The sequence below is a fragment of the Cannabis sativa genome, chromosome X, assembly GCF_029168945.1.
Source record: "Cannabis sativa cultivar Pink pepper isolate KNU-18-1 chromosome X, ASM2916894v1, whole genome shotgun sequence".
Lineage (NCBI taxonomy): Eukaryota > Viridiplantae > Streptophyta > Magnoliopsida > Rosales > Cannabaceae > Cannabis > Cannabis sativa.
In genome coordinates, this window is record NC_083610.1 from 48,572,474 (window position 1) to 48,597,459 (window position 24,986).

The following is a 24,986-nucleotide window of genomic DNA, read 5'->3' on the forward strand; positions in this document are numbered from 1 at the left end:
CCTTGAAAAAGTGTTATGTCCTTTCCAGGACATTGGCAAAGTTTACCAGTGTCGGATGTATGGAGTATACATCGGAAGGGACCGATATTGAACTTTGATTAGATATATTAGAATTTACTGTAATATCTATTCAATTCAATATCACCTGTTGATCCTAGATCAAATGATCTTAATCCTGTTATGATTCGGTTCAATCTCAAGAGTGTTATTCGTGTTCTTTGATTTGTTAGTTAAGCCTACTTTTGGGTCAGGGTGATACGTACATTTTGGGAACATGGTAGTGCAATTGAGTGGGAGCGCTAACATAAATATGGAATCTATAGCTTCTATCTGGCAAATAGAAAGTAAAGGATGATTTCCTTCGAGCTTAACCAAATGAAAATAAATGGTGGAGTACTCATTTCACTTAGCTGAAATATCATTTTATACAGGGTTAAGTGTTTTAAGGATAAATACATTGGAGGGTGTTACGGTAATTTAATCCCTTTACAGTGTAAATCATCTATATAGAGGATCATTGATCGCATTAGGATTATAACAATGGATAACTAATGACGTGTCTATATCATGGAACATATAGAGCGTTCTATATGACTGAGAGTGCAATTCCAAGTTCTAAGACTGGATTCAATAAGGAATTAATAAGTTAGGGAATTTACTTGGTGAGTTAGATTCGACTTATTGGAAGCTCGGTTATATAGACCCATGGTCCCCATACTAGTTGAGACCATACTGCTTGTAAGACTCAGTTAATTGATTTTAATTAATCAATTATAATTCTTAAGTTAGACTATGTCTACTTTATGAATTTTCACTAAGCAAGGGCGAAATTGTAAAGAAAAGAGATTCTAGGTTTATTTATTAATTAAGATACTTTATATGTCTAAATTAATAAATATATGGCAATATTATTTAATAATTATTTTTAAGTTATTAAATAATTAGAATTCGCATTTAAAAGGGTAAATTGGAAAATTGGCATTTTGGAGAAAATGGGAATGAAAAATAACAAAATGGGAAAGTTGCAAAGTGAGACCCAATTTCCTATTCTGGCCGCCCACTATGCATAGGCTTTTACCATTTATTTTTTTATTATTTTAATGCCACACAATTCTAACCTAAACCTAGAGAGCATTCTATAAATAGCAAGTGTTGGCTTCAGGAAACTCATAACTTTGCACACTTGTTTCCTTCAGAAAAAGCCTACACGCCACTTTCTCTCTCTTTTCTTCTCTAAATTTCGAAATCCCTTGAGTGAATGAGTAGTGCCCACACACATCAAGTGGTACCTCAATCATAGTATGTAAGACTATGAAAAATCAGCATCAAAAAAGGAGAGAAGGAGATCCAGATTCAGATCTTTATTATGCTCTGCTACAGAAAAGAATCAAGGGCTAGAGATCTGAATGGAAGGAGTCATAATATTCTGCTGCACCCAATGTAAGTTTTTCTTAAACTCTTATGTGTTTATTTCATTGTTTTAGAATTCATATTAGGATGTTAATCAAACATACTTGGTAGTAAATCTAGATCCTGGTAAAATAATACCAACAACTGGCACCAGAGCCATGGTAATGATTTACTTTCATGTAATATGAATTAAAACAATGTTTTATATGTTTTGTGTTGATTTGGATGCTTTCATGTTAGTTTATGTGCTTATGTGATGAATATATGTGTTGTACAAAATTTTTCCATAAAAAATAATTATTCTATTTTTGAAAATATTTTATTTGGATTCCTTGTGAAAAATTAAGCAATTTTTTGTTTTTACGGAACTCGATTTCGATAAAAATTGAAAGAGTTATGATTTTTGGAAAATCGGGGTTCAATGGTGTCTCCCACAAATTGCGATTTTTTAGGTTTTTTCGCCAAAAATCCAATGGGATTGTTTCCCAAAATTTAATTTTTCTAATTTTAGATTTTTCCAATTTGAAATATTTCCAATTTTAAATATTTCCAAATTTGAAATATTTCTATTTTTTAAATATTTCTAATTTGGAATATTTCCAATTTTAAATATTTCTAATTATGGTAAGATTTAAAAATTTGTTAACTTTTTTAATATTTATATATTATTTAATTATAAGATTAGATATTTTGATATTTAACATATTTTAAATTAAAAGATAACTTTGTCTTTTTATTTAAAATATTATATTAAAATTATCTTATATGACAAATTAAATCATTAATAAATTTGAAATTAACATAGATATTTTTATAGATACACTTACTATAATATTTTCAAATTCAAAATTTGTTATTTTGTTAAATATTTAATTATTTATAAATTATAAGTTTTAAAATGATATTTTTCTATATATATCATTTTTTTTCTTATTGAAAATTTATAAATCTTATCTTAAATATTTAAATAACTTAGATATTTTGTAGAAATTTAAATATTGCTTAATTCGAGATATTTTGACATATAATTATGGTAATTATTATTTATGTATTATTTTTCTAAAATAATAATTATCTAACCAAATCTATTTTAAAATTGGTTTATTTTATTAAATTATAAGATTTGAAAGTGATATTGAAGATTCTTTCTTTCAAATCATTGATCTTATTTGATATTTAATTTAATTTGATTCGAATAAACCTAGATATTTTAAAATTATTTTCTTCATTTTGAGATTTTGAGGTTTGTTTTTAACAACCCTAAATTTTCAAAATTTAATTGGTTAGTTTAAGAATAATAATTTAATTATATTAATATCTTATTTCACATCTGTTATATGGACAATGTTTGTTTATTTATTTATATTTTTTATTCAAAATTTTTTTTAACAAACCTATTATTTATTTGATCTAAATTGCTATGATTAACTTGTTGACAGATTCAATGATCTGATTTTAATCATAGTCCAATTGTCAATAGATCTTATGAATAATTTGTAACAGGTAAATTTTGTACTTCTTTCATCTGTGTAAACCTAGTAACATGATAGGGCTCATCCAAATCATTTGACATGTGTGAGCCTATATGTTTGCTATTGGGCTTAGATGCATATAGGAAGCCCATTTAAGTTTTACTAAGTAAATGGACTAGGTTGCTAAAATAAAATTTGACATAAGTAATTTTATTTAAGCCTAATTAGATTTGGGCTTATTCAATGAATAACAATTGTTTATTTAAAGGTCAAATTCCTCTCTTTTGGGCCTTGTGTGAGAGTTGGGGGCCAATAGAAGTGGGTACGACATACTGAACCCAGTTCCCCCTCACATGAACTACCCCAATTGTGAAGGCCCATTCGCCTTATTTAAATAATTGTATTAGGTTAATTATATTAGTCTAACCTAATTAAAATTGAATTAGCAACATAATTAACTTTTAAAATATATGAAATTTATTTTTCATTTAATATTTTAAAGTTAATTTTAGAAAAACACTTAGTTAATGATATATATTCTAGATAGTTATTTCTAGTTCTAATTATATTTTCTAATATTTAATTAGGAAAATATCATTGATTGTGAAATTAATTGTTTAATAATTAATTTTGGTACAATCTAAGTTTAGTATATTTTCCTAGTATTAAACTAGAATTAATAATTAAGTTTGCTCTATACTTAATTATTTATTTCTTGAATTTAATACATTTAATTAAATTGAAAATTTCAATATCTAAGTTGATTTTCATCATGATACTTAAATATTGTTATTTTCATGTTATTTAATTAAAGTTGAAAATTATCTTAAGTTTGGAATCTTATTTCAGAATAACTTAAATCTAAATAATTTTCAAAATATATTTTATTTTATTTTATTTTATTAATCTTTTTCCCACAATTTCGAAATTGCATTTATTTAATGCAGAAATTTTGAATTTTATTTGAAAAATAGATTAAAGTTGAAAATTATTTATTTTAATTTTGGACCAACATAAATCAATGATTTTTTCATTTAATGATTAATTAAATAAATGAACTAAAATATATTATAATTAGAAATTGAATTAATTAGTCAATGAAAGTCTAGATAGATATTATCTGTTTTGCTTGAAGTATTTTTCTAGTGTATTTAATTAAATAGAAAATTAATATTTAAGTTGATTCTTAATCATGATACTTAAATATTTGAAATTTTTCTTAAATATTTAATTAAATAGGAAAATTATATTTTTGTTGTAAATTAATTTTATTAATTAATTTTGGGCCAACATAAAATTAAGATAATTTTTCCAAGATTTATTTTTATTTTATTTTAAAGCATTTTTCGAAAATTGTATTCTTATACACTTCATTTTTTTTCGAAATGCAATATATATTTATTGAAAATTAAATTTAAGTTGTAAATTAATTTAAATTAATTTTGAAACAACTTAAATTGCATATTTTTCTAAATATTTATGGAAATTATTACTAAGATGGAAATAATTCACGTTATTTTCATATCCATCTAAGTATAATTTATAAATATTACATTAAAATTTATATTTAGAATTTTTCATTCTAAATTGGAAATTTTAATTAAATAAATATATATATTTAAAATAAATAAATTAAAATAAGTATCAGAAGAAAATACAACTTTCATTAAATAATGAGCTTTATTATTAAGATATTCGATCTCCATTGTTGGTTTTACATAGCTATTGTTTTAGTGAGCAATCCTCCCTAATGGAGGAACGTTCATTAGCAAGTTAGCACCGTTTAATCTCGAAAGATAAGTAATCTTGTAAGTTTTTTATATAGTATCGATCACCCTAATGGTGACGACTGTATAAGACTTGCAAGAATATAAAACAATGGTGGAAGCTCATAAGATAGAATAGCCTTGACTCTCGGCTAAACGGGACAACGCGGATTCCAATCTTGATCGAATAAAAGGTTGCTAGAATGTTTATCATTTTAGATGAGCTGACAACTCTATTCAATTGATGGTATCACTGACTCTCGCCTAAACGGCACACTGATATCAGTTTGTTGAAGACCTTGGAAATTATTTAGGATGGTATGTTTTAGTATTTTCACTTGTCATTCCTACTTGCTATATGTTTAATAATTTCTGAATTGTGTATGAATTTATATTGAACCATGTTATTTTCTGTTATTAAATTGTAGTTTAATTTCGAATCTTCATTGTTAGTCTAACTTGGTTTGTTTTTTAATGAGATAAATCCCTAATGGATTTTCACCATTAGACAAACATAATAGTGTTAGATCTCGAAAGATAAATATTGTATATGCAACATCTAGCTGTTCATCAATTGATGACACCTTAGACTAGTATTTTACAATATGAAACAAGAAGATTGTATAAATAAGATTACTTTGACTCTCGCTAATCGGAGCATCGTTGGATTCTTATTTAAAACGAAATTATCCTAATTCATCTTATCTTATTCATTTCGAATTAGCTCAATGACATATTATTGGATGAATGGTCTATAAATCATATAAAGTCATTCTATATTTTCTCTTAAGAAATTAAATAACGAATATGATTATATTCCCGAAATTCTATCCCGAAATGATATAAATCCTCAATCTTAGAAATCTCTTACTTGTATGGGCAAATCAACTTAGAGTTAAATTAGTAGTGGTAGTCCAAGAAAGAATTACTCATCATACAGATACACTTTCACAAGTGTTTAATAACTATTTTCTATCAATGGATTCAAACTGTATGAGTTGAGTATTCTGAGACCAGAATCCACTTGCACTATTCTAAGAACTCTTTGATGTAACTAAATCAAGTCATTAAGAGACACAACCAAATAAATCTATGGCTTTTGTATCTTATTCATAGTGGTTTTGACAAGATCAATCTCTGCAAAGAGTTAATATGCCTATATCCATTGAAAGTAAGTTTATCTCATTCGCAGATGGATGTACATTCATGGGTGGATATGAGTTTTCGTTGTATTCTTAAAACGATCACTCTAGATTTTACCTTATGCAAAAGAAAATTAAAATGTTTGAAAAATTTCATGAATTTCTAGCAATGGTGAAAAACTATCAAGGTAAGTGGTTAAAGATCTTGCGAACTGATAGGGGTGGAGAAATAGTTAGTTGATATGCAGTTCAAAGATCATTAATTTGATTTTTGAATTATATCCAAACTTACCTCCCCAGAAATTCGATTTGCATATTGATAATTAGTTACTAGTCGTTGTCTAAATCCTTCTATGGTAATATAATTTCAGAATGATGCAATGGTTGTATACTTAATGTAAATCATTACTAGATTCAGGGATGACCTAATCAAAATCTTAAGAAAATCTAGAACTGCTAACCTTGGTTTGCATGTTTCTTAGCTATTCTAAGTGATTAGAGGTGGACCATCCCATAGTCATTAGATAAGAAAGTGTTTGTTTAAACAAATACTACTTTTCTAAGAAAATGACTAAGTCTGAAAATAAAGTAGCAAATAAAGGAGATAATTTTTTTCTTGATTCCAAAAGTGTTCTATCATCTTACTTTACAAGATGATCTCACTGCCTCTGTTGTCTCAACACAACCGAAGAGGTCAATACCATTTAGTTTTCTTAGACATAGTTCACGGTACCTTGTCGTAGTGGAAGAGTTTCTAGGAACTCACCTTCTTATGACTTGGAAGACACTAGTGATTAAAATCCATTGTGAGTTTAAACAAGTAATGGATTGTCAAGATAAGAAACTAAGAAGAAAAGCCAAGAGAACTATAGTTTGATCCATTCACATGGAGTAACCTAAAGTTTTCTATTACAAGGACATAAAAGGAAATTTTTGTTAATAATTCAATTCAATGGACTCAACAAAACTTCCTGTTCCTAGTATTATAGGTTTGAGTTTATCTAAACCTATGGCTTGTGGTATACCTGGTAATTACTTATTCTAATGCAAGCAACTTACTTTAGTAAGATGCTGAAGCAATTTCTTTCCAATGGCAATCTATAGAAGCTTCACAACTTCTAAGCATAGATTTTATTTATCTAAGGAAAAGTCTCAACTATTCCAGAAAAGATAAAGCCATGAAAAAATTTCTTAAATCAGCAGTGAGAGGTCTCAGATATGCTTTAGTAGGCCTTAGACCAGACACCTGCTGTTGAGTGGGAGTAATGAGTAGGTATCAGATTAATCCAGAAGAGGAACATTCGAAGACAATCAAGTAAATCTTAAAATTGAGGAGAGGAACTATATGTTAGTCAATAAGGGTGTGTTTAAAACTCTTAGACAACACCACATCGAATTTCGAGACTTGCCTTTGTGCTAGAAAGTCTGCTGATAAGATGGTGATTACTCTGGGGGTGGAGTAGCGATTTTGGAGAAGTGTAAAAACCTATCTGAAGTCTCTAGGTCTACCAGCGAGAGACTGAATGTTAAAGTTGCAGGAAAGGTACTTATTCAGTCTAAGGAAAGTTCTATACATTTGTGGCACCGTTCCAACTTGCCTTAACTACTAGTGTTACTTCCTGAATAACTAAGAAGTAGTTGCCAAAAGTATAGAATCCAGTATCCCAAGAGAATAGACATATAGAGAGGAATTTCACATTATCAAGGATTTTGTGATTAAGGAAGAGTAATGGTGGAGAAGAGGTTGTGTTTAATTCAACCTGTCAGATCCTATTACGAGGAGTTTACTACTATTACACTTGATTTGTATATCAAGGTGTTGAGATTATTTGAAATGCACATTTTGTTTTATATTAGTGCAAGTGGGAGTTTGTTGGGTTTTGTGCCCTAAATAAAATCCATTTCAATATAATCAGATTTACTTATTAATAAAGATCAGAAATAACATTTTATGTTGCATGGTTCACATGATTTATTTCATGATTATATATATAATATATGAATTCCATTTAAGTCCAGAACATATGAATTTGTTAATGATTATAGTGTTGTCAGCACAGTGGAATATAATCTTAATTATATGTTCAAAAGTTTATTCCCTGATTTGTTTGAACACTGGATTTAGACTGAAATGGTATAATCAGCGATAGATATTCTTACACCTTAGAAAAGTGTTATGTCCTTTCCAGGACATTGGTAAAGTTTACCAATATCGGATGTATGGAGTATACATCGGAAGGGACCGATATTAAACTTTGATTAGATATATTACAATTTACCGTAATATCTATTCAATTCAATATCACCTGTTGATCCTAGATCAAATGATCTTAATCCTATTATGATTAGGTTCAGTCTCAAGAGTGTTATTCGTGTTCTTTGATTTGTTAGTTAAGCCTACTTTTGGGTCAGGGTGATACGTACATTTTGGGAACACGGTAGTGCAATTGAGTGAGAGCGCTAACATAAATATGGAATCTATAGCTTCTATCTGGCGAATAGAAAGTAAAGGATGATTTCCTTCGAGCTTAACTAAACGAAAATAAATGGTAGAGTACTCATTGCACTTAGCAGAAATATCATTTATACAGGGTTAAGTGTTTTAAGGATAAAATACATTGTAGGGTGTTACGGTAATTTAATCCTTTTACAGTGTAAATCATCTATATAGAGGACCATTGATCACATTAGGATTATAACAATGGATAACTAATTGTTAGGCTATTTTTAGCCTATATTTTGGATCTATTTTATGTGCGTTTTTCGCTGTGTTGGGATGAAATTACGCTTGTTTTCTATGTTTTCAGGTTCTTTGGAATAATAGAGGTCTCGGATGCAAAAATTCAGTAAAAGACGAGCTGAGCCAAGGAAAACACGATGTTTGAAGAATTGTGCATAATTGGCCGCGGCTAGACACAGCTTGGCCGCGGCTAGACCACGAAATAAATGGGAAATCCTGGGAGCTACAGTCGCCGCGACGAGGGTATGTGTGGCCGTGGCTAAATACTCGTTACAGAACCAGGTGTTTTCAGCATTTATCTGGCCGCGACGAGCCCATTTCTAGCCGCGGCGAGATCCCGTACGACCAGGGGCATTTTTGTCCATCGAACCCTAAAAATTAGTTATAAATAGAAAACTGCGATTGGAAGTCAGGGGAAGCAATTTGGAACCCTAAAACACGGCAGAAAGAGGCAGGAAGAGCAGTGTGATTCAAAGTGAAGATCCAGAGTTCATCCACCAACAGTTTCTTTCTTTATTCCTCTTTAATTTCTTTATGTTGAATATTGCTATAGGAATGGTTATGGATTTATTTCTGAACTAAATTTCCCATTTAGGGAGGATGATGATTGTTGTTTAATGTTTGCCTAGTTAATGTTTAATTGCCATTCCTTCATTCGTGTTGTGAAATTATCTTAATTTGTGTTTAATTTCATGTTTAAGATTGATCACCTTGTGCATGCTTTATGATCTCAATTTGAAATCTGAAAAGTGAGAATTGAGAATGCTAAAATTTGGATAATCGATGTTCTATGTGAAACGAGAGTATTTACATGACTTATGTGACGAGTAGATTATTACCTAATGCTGATTTCATGTTAGTTTAATCAAGGAATTAATTAGATAACATGTGATTTAGAACCTAGAAGATCTGAAAAGAGCTAGGTTATTTTATAATCTGTCATTCACTTCAAGAATAGGATAACAATTAGGCATTAACGATTCGGGTAAACAACAACAGGATTCTCCTCCCTATCATCTCATCTTGCTTAAACTCTAACTGTGTTATAAGTTTTCTGAATTTCTTTAATTCTTTTAAATCAACATTCTTTACGATTTGCCAAATAGAATTATAGGTATAGTTTAGTAGTATTTAATCCAATTCCCTGTGGTTCGACCTCACCTGTGTGAGTTTACTACTTGATTGCGTATACTTGCGTAGTGTTTATAAAATTCGTAACACTAATGACGTGTCTATATCATGGAACATATAGAGCGTTCTATATGACTGAGAGTGTAATTCCAAATTCTAAGAGTGGATTCAATAAGGAATTAATAAGTTAGGGAATTTACTTAGTGAGTTCGGTTCGACTTATTGGAAGCTCGGTTATATAGACTCGTGGTCCCCATACTAGTTGAGACCATACTGCTTGTAAGACTCAGTTAATTGATTTTAATTAATCAATTATAATTCTTAAGTTAGACTATGTCTACTTTATGAATTTTCACTAAGCAAGGGCGAAATTGTAAAGAAAAGAGATTCTATGTTTATTTATTAATTAAGATACTTTATATGTCTAAATTAATAAATATATTAAATGACAATATTATTTAATTATTTTTAAGTTATTAAATAATTAGAATTGACATTTGAATGGTTAAATTGGAAAATTAGCCTTTTTGAGAAAATGGGAATAGAAAATAACAAAATGGGAAAGTTGCAAAGTGAGGCCCAATTTCCTTATATGGGCCGCCCACTATGCAAGAGGTTTACCATTTTATTTTTTCCATTATTTTAATGCCACACAATTCTAACCTAAACCTAGAGGGCATTCTATAAATAGAAAGTGTTGGCTTCAGGAAACTCATAACTTTGCACATTTGTTTCTTTCAGAAAAAGCCTACACGCCACTTTCTCTCTCTTTTCTTCTCTAAATTTTGAAATCCCTTGAGTGAATGAGTAGTGCCCACACACATCAAGTGGTACCTCAATCATAGTATATAAGACTATGGAAAATCAGCATCAAAGAAGGAGAGAAGGAGATCCAGATTCAGATCTTGATTATGCTCTGCTACAGAAAGGAATCAAGGGCTAGAGATTTGAATGGAAGGAGTCATAATATTCCGCTGCACCCAATGTAAGTTTTTCTTAAACTCTTATGTGTTTATTTCATTGTTTTAGAACTCATATTAGGATGTTAATCAAACATACTTGGTAGTAAATCTAGATCCTGGTAAAATAATACCAACACTATGTGCTCTACCACCAAACTGTCTGCAACATCAGGTACTCCTATGGACAATCCTACTCACTACCGAAGTATTATTGGTGCTCTACAATATCTCACAATGTCAAGACCCGATATTGCTTTTTCTGTCAATAAATTGAGTCAATACATGCAAGCTCCAACATCTGAACATTGGGGTGCATGTAAAAGGTTACTCAGATACCTAGCTGGCTCAATAGGACATGGACTGGTTTTTAAATCCACAAACAGACTTGACATTCAAGGATATACAGATGCTAATTGGGCAGGGTGTTTCGATGACAGAAAATCAACATCCGAATATTGCATATTCTTTGGAGGAAATCTAATTAGTTGGTGCTCTAAAAAGCAAACTATTGTTGCTAGATCAAGCACAGAATCTGAATATAGAGCACTTGCCCTTGCCACTGCTGAAATAATTTGGATTCAATCTCTTCTTACTGAGATTTGCATTCACACTCCATCACCACCCATTATTTGGTGTGGTAATCTTGGAGCTGTATCCTTAGCCTCCAATCCTGTGTTCCATGCTCGGACAAAACACATTGAGGTGGATCTTCATTTTGTTCGAGATGGAGTTATTGCCAAGCAGCTTTACATCAGATATGTTGAAACAGAAAATCAAATAGTTGATCTGTTCACCAAACCACTACCTGCAATGCCTTTTCAATTTCTTCACAACAAGTTAACATCGGGTTTACACCAATGTCACTTGAGGGGGGCAATTGGAATTGAAAATGGCTAGTCATTTACTTGTATTTTCCTTATCTGTTTTATATCCAATGTAACAGTAATCAAGTTAGTTAATAAGTGGTTATTTGTCTGTTGTAAGTCGGTTAGCCTATTCTTGTATTCAATTCTATATAAATGTCAAGCAATGCCAACTGTTTTCTCAGTTGAGCAATATTTTCCACTTTCTCTCTTTCTCTCTCTCTCTCTCTCTTTCTTTCATCCATTGTTATCTTGCTCCAGCTCAAGTACGGTAAAATTCAGTACTCTTACACGCAAATTATTATTATCCCCAAATAAATAGGATTATTTCACAAATACATAAAAACAATAAAAAAATTATAAAAATATGGTTGTACGAAATTTTAAATATTTTTACGATTTTTATAATTTTATTTATAGAAAATACAATTTTTTATGTTGCACTTATTAATTTGTTGTTGATTTTTTGTTATATGTATGTTATTTATTTATTTTTTTTGTTATTTTCCTATGAGTTTAGATAGTTTTCTTAATGTTTTCGTGTTGTTTCTATAAAAAATTGTGAAATATAAAAAAAAAAAAAAAAAAAAAAATCTAATATGTCTTATGTAATTATCTTCAAATAAATTGTTTAGAAAGTCCACACTATATCTACAACTATCTAAATATATAGTAACAATATCAAATGTATTTGAAAGGGACAAGTCGTCCACTTTGCTCATTGTTTTCTTGGGGTCTAATTATCATGGTTGTTTTCATTCATTATCATAATAATAACTGACATAATAAAAGCTTTTATATCTTTGTTGAAATCTGGCTATTAATTATTTAGAGGTGGGTGTGTGATTGATGCTTATCACGTTCAAAACCCTCTGCCTTTCCTTTCTTCAAACCCTTTATTATTTGGTTGACATTATTATCATTTTAAATAATGAAAATAAATACCTTTCTGTTCACAATAATGGAGAAATAATAATAATAATAATAATAATAATAATAATAATAATAATAATAATAATAATAATAATAATAATAATAATAATAATAATAATAATAATAATAATAATAAAAGAGCATAAACTACTTTTGATATTTTGCCCATAGAATAAATATGGATAAAACTAAGATATCCAATTAATTATTATGATAATGCTACGAGTAAACAAAACAAAAAAAATAATTAGAAAAAAAGATTAAGTTGTGTGGAAATTGGAAACAAATGGAGATAATATATAATATATATTTAGTATATGTTTGATTTGAACATAACATACAATATATTTATAATTTTAATAGTCATAATATATAGGTGTATTTTGTTTACTTTTGATTAGAGACAGACAAGGTCCAACATTATTCTCAATAATATAACGAGGGCCGTACGGGAATCATGCAATTGATTTATATACTATTAATCTATTTTTTATTTTTATTTTTTTTTGATTGTTGCTAGTTTTTAAAATTAAATATACATTTTGGTTTCTTTTGTTGCATGGAATCCCTTTTAATTTTTGTAAATATATATTTATACATTTTATTTGTAGTGTAAGTGATAACAAAAGAAGGTTAGGAGGGAGTTTGAAAGATTTTCAAATTTTGTAGTGGAAGATTGTTATTAAGAGAGAGATTGTTTACTCAAGGTTAATTGTGGGTTTAATTGGACGGAGGATTTTTTAATTTTTCTTTTTAATGTACTTAATGTTGATTTTTTCAATAAAAAATTGTTTATTGTCAAAAAAAAAAAAAAGAGAGAAATTAATAAGTAGTGTGTCTCTTTCTAAAAAAATGGTGGGATATAGTTTTTTATTTAAATGATTTAATTTTATAATAAAATTGGGTTGTTTTTATAAAAAGTAAAAATTTTAAATATTAAATGGAATGAACTTAAAAATAGGGGTGGCTTAAAAGTAGGGAAGCAAGAGTCCACACCCAAAATCCTTACCCAAATAATGAAAAAAAAAACAATTTAGCTAAAAAGTCTTAAATTTATTTTTAAAAATATTATTTTTGTATTTCTACTATTATTTATTAAAAATAATATATTTAATAATTTATTAAAAAAGATATCCAATTATATTTTAAATTTTTATCGTTATATATTGAAAAAGTTAGTTTGACACGGCTTAGGAATGAGATATAATAATAGATTTTGGAGTGCAGCCAAAATATTAGTCCATTTGTTAAGAGGTAGTACGGGTATTTTGGACAATTTTAATGCTAAAAGTTAAATGTAGTGTTAAATTAATATTAAAAGAATATAATTTTAGCATTAAATTTTTTTATATTCTAATTACAATACTAAAATTTATACTAAAAATATTTTTTATTATACTATTTTATTAAACTATCTTACAATATAATATATATATATAAAAATATAAAAATTTAATCATAAATATATTATTTTAATATTAAAATCCAAAAAAAAAATTTAGTGTAATTTATAGTGTTCTATTATTTTTAGTGGAACACTATAGATTCTCACATATATAAAATAGCATTTAGAGTTTTATTGGAGCAATTTTGTATCTAAATTCTACTACTTTTTGAATTTTAGTGTCTCATTAGAGAAAGCTTTAGTATTTTTTTAGTATATTATTAGTATTTTACATAATATATAAGTGATTCTACAATGCACTCTCTTAAAAGGGATATATTGATGCACTCCCTACTTGTTTCAGCATCTAGAAAATTATTTTAGTCTAATTTTTTTTCATATTCATGTACGTTATAGCTATTTAAGATATCCTACAAAATTTTAAGAAATTCAAAATAATTTACAATATAGAAAATGATGTTCAAACAGTCTATTTTACACGCGTATAAAATAAAATAATCACGCGTACAACACACTGTTGAACGTTATTTTCGGCGTGTTAAACTTTTCCAAATTTCTTAAAATTTTGCAGGATGTCTTAAATAACTATAATTTACATAACCATGAGAAAAAAATTTGACTAAAAAATTATTTTGGATACTATAACAGACAGAGATGTATCGGTGTATCCCTTTTAAGGGAGTGCATTATAGAATTTTCCAATATATATATATGGGTGATTCTACAATGCATCCCTTAAAAAGGATGTACTGATGTACCCTTAACTTGTTTCGGCATCCAGAAGAATTTTTTAGTCTAATTTTTTTTATATATTCATGTACCTTATATCTATTTAAGATATCCTACAAAATTTTGAGAAATTCGGAATAATTTACAATATAGAAAACAATGTTTAAACAGTCTATTTTACACGCGTGTAAAATAAAATAGTTACACGTACAACACACTGTTTGAACGTAGTTTTCGGCGTGCTAAAACTTTTTTGAATTTTTTAAAATTTTGCAAGATGTCTTAAATAACTATAACGTATATGACTATGAGAAAAATTTTAACTAAAAATTATTTCGGATACTAAAATAGATAAGAATACATCAATATATCCATTTTAATAAATGCTTTGTAGAATTTTCCTATATATTTTGGGCAAAAGGAAAAAGGACTCAAAAGTCAAAAGTGAGTAAGTGAGGCTGGGCGTGAGAAATTGCGAAACAGTGAGTTAATCTGAACACATACATGTACACACAGGTACACGTATCAGATGAGGAGTGACACGTGGCAGAGCAGTGAAACTTGACGATCAAGGCTGATGAAGGTGAGTCAGCAATTACGCCCACACAAATAAATGAATAATTATAACTAACTTAATAATAATAATAATAATAATAATACAGTAACAGCAAGAGTCAGTTTTGTTTGGGGTTTGACCTTTCTTCTTGGAATATGAATGGCGTAGGTGACACCTTCCCTTACGTCACACTCAACAAACACATCCACATTCATATTCCTTCTATGTCACTTCTTTGAATTTTCCTCTATTCAATTCAATCAGACAAAATTTTTGTATTGTTATTTACTATTGTATTGTGATTGTTAGTAATTTTTTTTTATAAAAGTTATATATTAAATTATATGAATTTAAATAGGGATAATTGCGGCAAAAGTCCCCAAAAATTTAAGGTTGATACAGATTAATCCTCAACCTTAAAAATTGGCGGTGAAAGTACCTAAGGTCGACAAAGTTGTGAGTCCGTTAGTCCCTCTTTCTAACTGATCTGTTAAATACTAATAACATGCTATGTGTCAATTTTTTATTGGTCCAAATCATAATTTTAATTCAAAATAATTTAAAATTAAAAAAAAAAACTAAAAAATTATTATTTTTTTTTTTTACAATAATTAAAACTAATTAATTTGTTTTTTCTTCTTCTTTCCCAGTTCCCCTTCGATTGTCCATTCCACCCATCTTCCCTAGCTTCGACCTTCTTCCCAAGCTCCGGCGTCTCGATCCTTTCCCATCTTCAGTTGCATTTTCGTAAGCTCCAACATCAGAGACAACAAGCCCCAATATTAGATCCCGATTTCACAGTGTGTTCCGAGCTTAAAACTAACCCAAGATGGAGACTTTCCTGCTGTTTCACTAGATTTGTAATTTTAATGCCAAAGATGGATAGATACAAACCCCATATCCAATGGGCAATGATGCCCACAAAGCCTTAGCTCAGATCTACTGTTCGTGAGATCTGAAAATTAGTTTAAACTAAGGAAAAATTATGAAATCCTATGCTCCCATCACACCTACCCAAACACAGCCAGATCTAAGATTTGAGCTCCTCCCAACTCTGGTAGCCATGAAGAAGAAGAGAAAGAAGATGAAGGGGAAGAAGGGGAGAAGACGATAAACTGAAGAGATAAAATGTGCAAATAAAAAAAAACCATTTATTGATAATGGTTTTTAATTTGTCTGGAATGGTGGACGACGACTCGAGTGGTGCGATTTTTAGATTGACAGAGATCATGCGAACCAAAGCTGAAGTGCACGATCAGAGGTTGGTCGGAGGATAGAAGTTGAGCTTGCGAGTTTTAGATGAGTCAATCTGGGTTGATGGGGTGAGATCGGAGGTGGTGCGATTTCAGACGACCAACGATGGGCAAGGTTTCTTAAGCTGTGACAGAAGGGGTCTCACCGTCGATGGATAGGTTGCACCGTGGAGGAAACTGGTGAAGCTTAGCCAGAAGGAACTGGGGGACGAAGGCTGCCCTTTTTCTTCTTTTTTTTCTTTTCTTTTTTTTTTCTAGTATATAAATAATTGTTAAGTAAAACTAAAAAGATATGTAAATAATTTATTTATTTTTATGATTTTTTATTAATTAATTATTATTATTTTATTTTTTAAAATTAAAAAATATGATTTAGACCAATAAGTTGTCGACACGTGGAATTCTTAATTAGTAAACGGATCTGTTAGAAAGAGGGACTAACGGACTTACAACTTTGTCGACCTTAGGTACTTTCACCGCCAATTTTTGAGGTTGAGGACTAATCTGTATCAACCTTACGTTTTTGGGGACTTTTGCCGCAATTATCCCATTTAAATATTTGATTATACTAATAATTAATGTCTTTAGTATTTTTTATATATAGAGAGCATTATTATTAGGCATTTTTGAGATTGCCCTATGTAATTAGTTAGATTTATTTTTTAAAATTTATTATATTAAAATATATAAAATCTAATACAATTGTACCAATAACGATATAACAACAATGAGTATCTATTACGCACCACTAATAGTGGCAAATCTAAAATTTAAGTTGAGGGGAAGCGACATTTTTTTTATAAGTGACGTGATATCTTTTTTTTTTTACATTGTATAACATATTAAAAATTTTAATATTAAATGTAACATAAATAAAAATAACATAAATAAAAAATTTGTATTTTAATATTAAATGTAACATAAATAAAAAAATAACAATAAAAATATTAAATTTTAATAATTAAGACACTAAATACAAATGTTATTAGTAAAAATTCAAAAAAGTAAAATTTAAATACTCTCCACTATATTCATAAAATAACTTTACTATTATATCAAAGTCTGTATTATATTCATAAGAGTATTCTTATGAGCCCTTGTGGTCCTTAGCACTTTCTATAAGTAGTGCCCTACGATTGATAAATAATATTTCGTAAAAATTATTTTCTTAAGTTACATGAAACTCGATATATAATTACATCAATAGAAGTATGTAACCGAGGAAGATGCTACTAGTGGTGCCTTTTAGTAATTCCCTATTCATAAATATCACTTTTGTTTAAAAATATATGTTGTAATTAACTAAAATATATATACACAGCCGACCTTAGGTATAGGCGGGCTAATCCCGCGCCTAGAGCCCACTCATTTTAAGGGCCAAATATAAAAATGTTTTTTAATAATTGTTAAAAGTACTATTTATCATTATAGTAAGGACAAAAAAAAATTATGTAAAATCCATTTTAATTCAGGTCGGATCCTGGGGATAAGTTGAAAAATACTTCTTTTTTGTTTCCATTAATCAAAAATACTCTTATATTGTTTTTTTATTAAAATATACCCACTTTTTTTTGAGTGGATTGCCTAATATACCTTCACTCTCTACTTAAATATTGCATATAATTTACATAACCTAAAGGGTCTAATGGTAACACCATTAATAGAAGTGTGTATATCTTAAAAAAATAAGAAAAATGAAGATAAAAATTAAAACAAGTAAAGTAAAATGGGTACACAATCTAATTTCCTCCAAAACCTGTGTATATGCTAGGTGACTGTCCTTCCTAGAGGGTCCGCCCGTTGTCTTGTCTTGGTGCTGTATTTCTCTTATATATATGATGACAAACCACAAACTACGCTTATTACTTATAATCCAAACACAAATCGAAATCAAATAATCTCCCAATCTCTCTCTCTCTCTCTTCCCCAAGAAAAATAATGGGTGCTTGCTTAAGCTTCTCAATCTCATCCTCCGAATCAGTTCATTATTACGAAGACACCAACAAAGCCAACATCATCTCCATCAATGGGGATTTACGCCAATACCCAACTCCAGTTATAGTCGCCCATGTCCTTGATGCTGAAGCCTCTTCTTCATCTTCATCTTCTTCTGATCTCTTCATCTGTAACTCGGACGCTCTATACTTCGACCAGCAAATTCCAGCGATGGAATTGCAAGAACACCTTCACCCAAACCAAATCTATTTCGTTCTCCACAAATCAAGAACAGAACAACCACTCTCTGCCTCTGATATGGCCACACTCGCTCTTAAAGCCACTCAAGCATTAGATCTTAATAAAAATTCATCATCATCTTCATCCTCCACCAAGCGCCACCGCCGCCGCCACCGCCGACGTAAGTATTCTCGCATTACGCATCATGACGGTACTACTACTACTTCATCAGATGATGAAATTAGCAAGGAAACGACGGAGACCGCGATCCAGTTCGATCAGGACTATTACTTGACCATAGCACCTTCGAAGAAGAAGATGATGACGAAAGAACCGTTGGGGATATCCAGAACGGGATCCGTTAGAAGGTTGCAGAGATTGACTTCTAAAAGAGCCAAGATGGCTGTTCGTTCTTTTCGGCTCAAACTCACAACCATCTATGAAGGTACTATCCTAATTTAGTTACATATCATCCTCAGGCCGGACTTGAAATTTAGTGGTATTTTTTAAAATTAGTAAACAAAATGTTTAATTTTAAAAAGAAAAACAAATGTTTTTGGATCCGTAAACTAGGTGGGTTTTAGGCAAAGCCTAGTCCGCCGATGTCGGCTGCATATCATCCATCATCATCATCAAGCTTCAACCTTCAAGCTTCGTACGTACGTTATGGTCTTAATTTCTTCCATTTTTATGTGTTAATTATTCTTTTATTAATTAATTGTAATTAAGCTTTTGTAAGCAAAAGATCGATACAGATTGCGTGGTATATATATATATACATATGGTTTATTTGAATTTTGATAGTAGTAGTGTAGGTATTGATTATTATTTACTTCTACTACTAATTAATGATCATGTATAATTACTCAGTTTTGTCTTAATTAATATTAATTATCTTATTACGAATATGTATAGTCTTTACACATTAATTCATTCTCAAACAAATGCTTAATTAATATTGTGTCATATATATTGATAAGATTAATTTCGATACGATACAAAGAATCAGAAAAGTTTGAATTTCAAACCAGATTAATTTGTCAAATTGACATCATAATAAAAAACAAAAATGGTAATATCATTTATATATATAAGAGAAATATATGAAGTAATTATTAGAATGTAATATATATTAAAAAACATTAATTTGCTCGCATAATATATATATATATTTATAGAGTTATTGTCGTGAGGTCATATATAACTTTTGTCTTCACCCATTGAAAAGTCTCTGTTTTTTATATGGAGAATGATAATTTTTTTTATAAATATATATAACCATCTACATTATAAATAATTAATTATTTAGAATCTCTTACAAATTTTTCAAATATTTAGAACATAATAATTATTGCTCTTTCTTTCGATACTGTTAAAATTTGACGCGCGGATCTTTTCCCTAGCCATCAGTTTTTGAATTTTGTAATGATATTTTGATCCGTGTTTATGGAAATGTTTCGTTGAGAAAAAAAAATCTCTTTATTTATATACATAAAAGAGCTCCAAATCAACTTATTTAGGGGCAAATGAAATAGGCTTAAAAACAACACTGCGATGGAAAATTTTAGAGTAGTAGTGTAGTAGTAGTATATATTCATATACCAAAAAAAAAAAAAAGTTATATATTGAAGTTTTTTTGGACACTATTAATTATTTGCTATTTAATAAATGAAATATCTATCATAACTACCATATATAAAAATAAATAAATAAATAATGTTATAATTTATTTTAATATCAGTGAATTTATTTCGTAGCTTAAGGCAAAAAGGCATTCGAACGCGGTTTAATAAATTTTGACGTCTACCGGAATGGACCAAATAAAAATAATATAGTTTATAAAAAAAAAGGTCAAATAATATAATGGAAAGCAATGGACGTACTTTTTTTTAATGAAAAATAAAAAGAAAAAAGAAAGTCAAATATAGTTATTTTACATTATTTTATAAATAATATGTGGTTCATATTTGGTGCTTAATTTGTTGATATCAGTGGTTTCACATTCTAATAGATATATTTGATTTTCATTATATAATATCTCAATCACATCATCAGACTTTCCTCTTGTAAATATGCCTACAACATAATAATGATAATATTAAAATTTCAAACCCATTAATTAACTATGTTAATTAATCCAATTCATAATTAATTAATATTATGTTAAGAGTCTACATATATATAGAGTGCTCTATCGCATTCTTATCATTCGGTTTTTCAATGGTTGCCAAATTTGGCAACATCAAAATTTTAGGGTTGATTTTGGTTCATAATTATTTTTGGGGTTATTTAAAGCAATCCAATATTATGCATAACATATTATCCATTCCATTGAATAAATACTCCACTTCTTTAATTACTCTACACTTAAAACAACAACATATTTTTTTAATCAAGAAAGAAAAAATTTCATTAATCACAAGCAAAGATACAAACAAATACAACACAAAGGGCTCAACAAAACACACTAGCCACCAACAACATATTAAACTAGATAACGTAACCGCGCGTTGCGCGGTCCTTTCAATAATTGACAAAAAAAAATATATAATTTTATTAATTTATAATTAATTTTATATAAGTTTAAAGTATAAAACTTATACCATAAATAGCAAGACTAATTACTCCAAAATACCCAACAACAACAACTATTAAATTAGTATACACTAAATTACTCCAAAATATTTGTGGGATAGTCTTGCTAAAATAACCAATGAATAGAAATCAATAAAAAATCGTACAAAACATATCCATAGAAAGAGAAGAAACAAATGAGAAAAACACATAATTGAAAAATGCTATATATTTGTGTTAATCTAAAACAACACTTTGTCTTGCATTGTAGTCTTAATATGATTCAAAATTTACTTCTACGCCTATTTGGAGATATGTCCTATAGTAATTTGAAATATATTATGTTAGATCATAAAAAGTACAATTTAATTTATCACCTCTTGAGTATGAAAAATATAATAAAGACAGCAAAGAAAATGTAATATAAAATTAATGGAGATCGTGTATAAAAATATCTTAAAACAAAATCTGTTTTGTTTATGTAATTCACGTAAATTACTTGAATAGAGAAAAAAAAAATACCATGACAAATATACTATTATTAACTGCTATAGAATTAGAATATATATCAATAATTTTCTCTTATTATTTAAAAATCAGTATCAATAACAGAATAAAAGAAATGAATTAACTTGAGATAGAGAGGTTACCATAGTAAAAATGAACCTGAGGCAATAAAGTTTTTTTTTTTTTTGAAATCAAGGCAATAAAGTATTTGAGACACTTCATTGTAGAAACAAATATATTAAGCTGAAAATTTCAATATTTTGAAATTAGAAAAATCTTTCCCTGCTCATTAAAAGTAACATAATATCAAAACTTTATATTAATACATAAACAAAAGGAAAAAGAAGAATCATAAACATAAAATATACATATTTGCTAATCAAAATCTGTAGACAGTGAGAAAGTCTTTGGCGTTGACAAAATTGTATTTACTCTAAAAGAAATGCCACCATCTACTATTTGAAATTAAATTAATACGAATAAAATGAAATATAACAATACTCATACATATAATTTCCAACACCCCATTGTGGCGTATATATTGTTGCATGAAGAGAAAATAGGCAGCCGATTTTGTGCCCATATATGCAAAACACGGATTGGAATCCGTTGTACGGCAGGGGGGCCCCACCGTACTTTTAAATGTTTTTTAATTTTTGAAATGTAAGTGGTAACCGGTTGTTGTAGGTGTGGTTACCGGTTGGGAGTTTATTTTTTTAATTATAAAATAATTAGGTACGGAAAAAGTACAAAATGGTACTGTTTGTGTTAGTTAGAGTACAAAAAGGTACATCAGTCTTCAACTTGTTCTGGCAGTTGATGGTACGAAAATACTTTAGGCAGTGGGTCCATGTTGTCGGATTAAGGCTATTTTGGTATTTTCCTTCATTCATAAGATCATATGTATATGTGGGATGGTAATTAAGTACATTATATAGAGTACCGTGTACATTACTTATTTCTGCGTGATGTTTAGTAAAATTAGTGTACATAATATCACGTACCGAGTACAAAATTTCACGTACCGAGTACGTTCATTTACGTTTCGTAGTATATTGTTTAGAAATTTTTTTTTAGTGATGAAATTATTTGTTGTTATACATTGAGTTTTTAGTTGGTGTAATTTTGTAATTGTAAATATTTCGTATATTAAAAATTACCAGAAAAATATATTTTTTCACCTTATAAGATTCAGTTTTTTTTCCTAGGCATAATTTAGTTGTTCGTCAATAATAATTTTGAGGTTTGGTGAAGATGAGAGAATTACCTTAAACACAGCAAACATAACAAGAAGTATATAAATGTAGAATTTTTGAAGCAATAAGTAGAGTCATAAACGTTAAAACAACAATGGCTAAAAGTAGCTAGTTATAAGAATGACCATAGTAAGACTCTTGTGTGGAGGAAGGCGGTTCCGGGAAATACGCGTTGGAGTGGTCATTGAATGAGTCAGATGCTGGTTGATTGTTTGGAGGTTGTTGCCCCTGAGATCCAGTGTTATGTTGACGATTTGGGCACCGTCGATAATCATGGTCTGATGAGCGACAAATGCGACAATGTCTTGAGTTTCTTGGGATCTGCTCCCCGTTTGGTCCTTCCCTTGTATTTCCCGTACCCTTTGTTCTCACAACTTCGGGGTCTTTAATAATGTTGGGGTTGCTACGATATCTTCCAGGTTGTGGCGTCTCTCCTTCCGGATTGGAATTCAAGTCAAATTCTTCCTTGAACATTAGAGTTAGCCGTTCAAGCTCTTCCTTTGCACGGTTGTACGAGTCCTCTGATTTCGCTGCATAGAAAGTGAAGTTATAAGTCAGTGAACTGAGAGATCCAAACCTAGCCATCTCGTAAATGTGCTGTTGTGGTTGTGCTGGCGGGTTAAAATGTAGGTGGAGATTTATCTTTGCGGATTTGCTCCATCGCTTCATGAGAAGAGAATTAGGTATTCTTCTCATGTTTAATCTTTTCATTGTAGCCCGTAAATGTCTACAAGGGTACCACTTGACTTTCATAGAGCAAGCAACTACGGTGCGGTGCTCGTCGGCCGTCACAGTAATGAACTCGGTATTGGACGTCCGGATGTTGGAACTTTCCAATGGTGAATATCTGCCACTCTCCTTCTTGCTCTTGAGTTAGGACAAAATAGTTATTCTCTAAATCAAGGCGCTCGGCAACCTTGTGGTACATAGTTCTTGTGTAGAATTCGGCACATTGGTTGTAGTAAGTGGTCAAGCATGTAGGATTAGGTGGGTGAGGTCGAGTGCATCTACTTTTGAAGTCATTTGCAGTCTCGTTGTGTCCGAGCTTTGAGGCTTGTCATATCTATGGTTGTTACAAATTCACGCAAGCAATAATTCTTCTCTAAAAATTTTTTTAGAGCGGAGTTGATGGATTCGCAACGTTGTGTGGTTCTCATTCCTGCAACGAATGAACCCCTTAAATACGTTTCTGCCCATTGTTGTCTTGACTCGAATGTTGTTTGACACCATTCATTATCTGGTAGTTGTTGGGTTTGGATGACGTCTAACCATCTTGCTTCAAATTCTTCCTCCTCGTAGTAGTTGTACATGAGATCCTTAAATGTTTTTAAGAAGATCGGATCTTTAACCTTTTTCGAAGCATTTGTATTGAGATGCCAAGCGCAGAGACGGTGCGTAACATCAGGCATGTGTTCAACGATAGCTTTGTTTCATGGCCGCATCTTGGTCAGTAACTACAACACTTGGCTTCTTATCTCCATGGCATTCTAGAAATTTTTGAAGTAGCCAAGAATATGATGGAAGCTTCTCGTGGAGGAGGAGAGCAAATCCGAAGATGCATGTGTTGAAATGGTGGTTGACGCCAATGAGAACGAGGTGAGGGGCTTATTGTACTCATTCGTCATGTAGGTTGTTTCAAATCCTAGTACATCCCCAAAAGCTACATAGTCCACGCGTGAGTTTCCATACGCCGAATAAGTTAGCCAAGCGATTCTCGTCGTCAACCTGATAGACAACGAAGAAATTAGGATCCTTCTGCTCGCGAGACAATCAAGAAATCCCAGAGCCCCTTCTGAGTCCATCTCTATCTTCTCTTCTCGCTTCGCACCAGCAACCCTGTTGTACACATCTCGAAGTTGACATGGCATTTTCTCGTAACCTCCACTTTGCAAAGCAACATGAGACATTATGTTGGCAGTTTTAATTCCTACGGAGTTCATCGACCTGACTTGGGCAAGCAACCCATTGGAGACAACTCTATATGATCTCAAAAATTGTACCTCACTTGATGAAGCCAACTCGTGATTGTGCATTGTGCTGAACTCTTTGCATTTCCAAGTGTTAGACGGTTGTGTGAGTAAAATACGCAATGCTGCCTGACATCCGGTTCTA

At 30.1% G+C, this 24,986-nt stretch overlaps 2 protein-coding genes across 2 annotated transcripts; one reads left to right on the top strand and one right to left on the bottom strand.

The window, feature by feature from the left end:
- The first annotated feature begins 18,209 nt into the window (after positions 1–18,209).
- On the top strand, positions 18,210–19,443 carry LOC115711935 (uncharacterized). Its single transcript, XM_030640134.2, has 2 exons — positions 18,210–18,982; positions 19,111–19,443. The coding sequence occupies exons 1-2, from the start codon at positions 18,301–18,303 to the stop codon at positions 19,119–19,121; spliced, it is 693 nt and encodes a 230-aa protein (XP_030495994.1). The 5' UTR covers positions 18,210–18,300; the 3' UTR covers positions 19,122–19,443.
- A 3,539-nt stretch (positions 19,444–22,982) lies between these two features.
- LOC133032251 (protein FAR-RED ELONGATED HYPOCOTYL 3-like) lies at positions 22,983–24,283 on the bottom strand. Its single transcript, XM_061106131.1, has 2 exons — positions 23,951–24,283; positions 22,983–23,741 (listed from the first exon to the last, which is right to left on the bottom strand). Exons 1-2 carry the CDS (start codon positions 24,281–24,283, stop codon positions 22,983–22,985), a joined length of 1,092 nt encoding a protein of 363 aa, XP_060962114.1.
- Positions 24,284–24,986: the final 703 nt, after the last annotated feature.

What these genes read in the sequence shown, in the direction of transcription:
- LOC115711935 (XM_030640134.2), top strand. Translation starts at nt 18,301, where the DNA reads ATGGGTGCTTGCTTAAGCTTCTCAATCTCATCCTCCGAATCAGTTCAT.
- LOC133032251 (XM_061106131.1), bottom strand. Translation starts at nt 24,283, where the DNA reads ATGCCTGATGTTACGCACCGTCTCTGCGCTTGGCATCTCAATACAAAT. An exon ending in ATTATTGCTTGCGTGAATTT is followed by an intron (nt 23,742 to 23,950) that starts GTAACAACCATA and finishes TCCTAACTCAAG; the next exon opens with AGCAAGAAGGAGAGTGGCAG.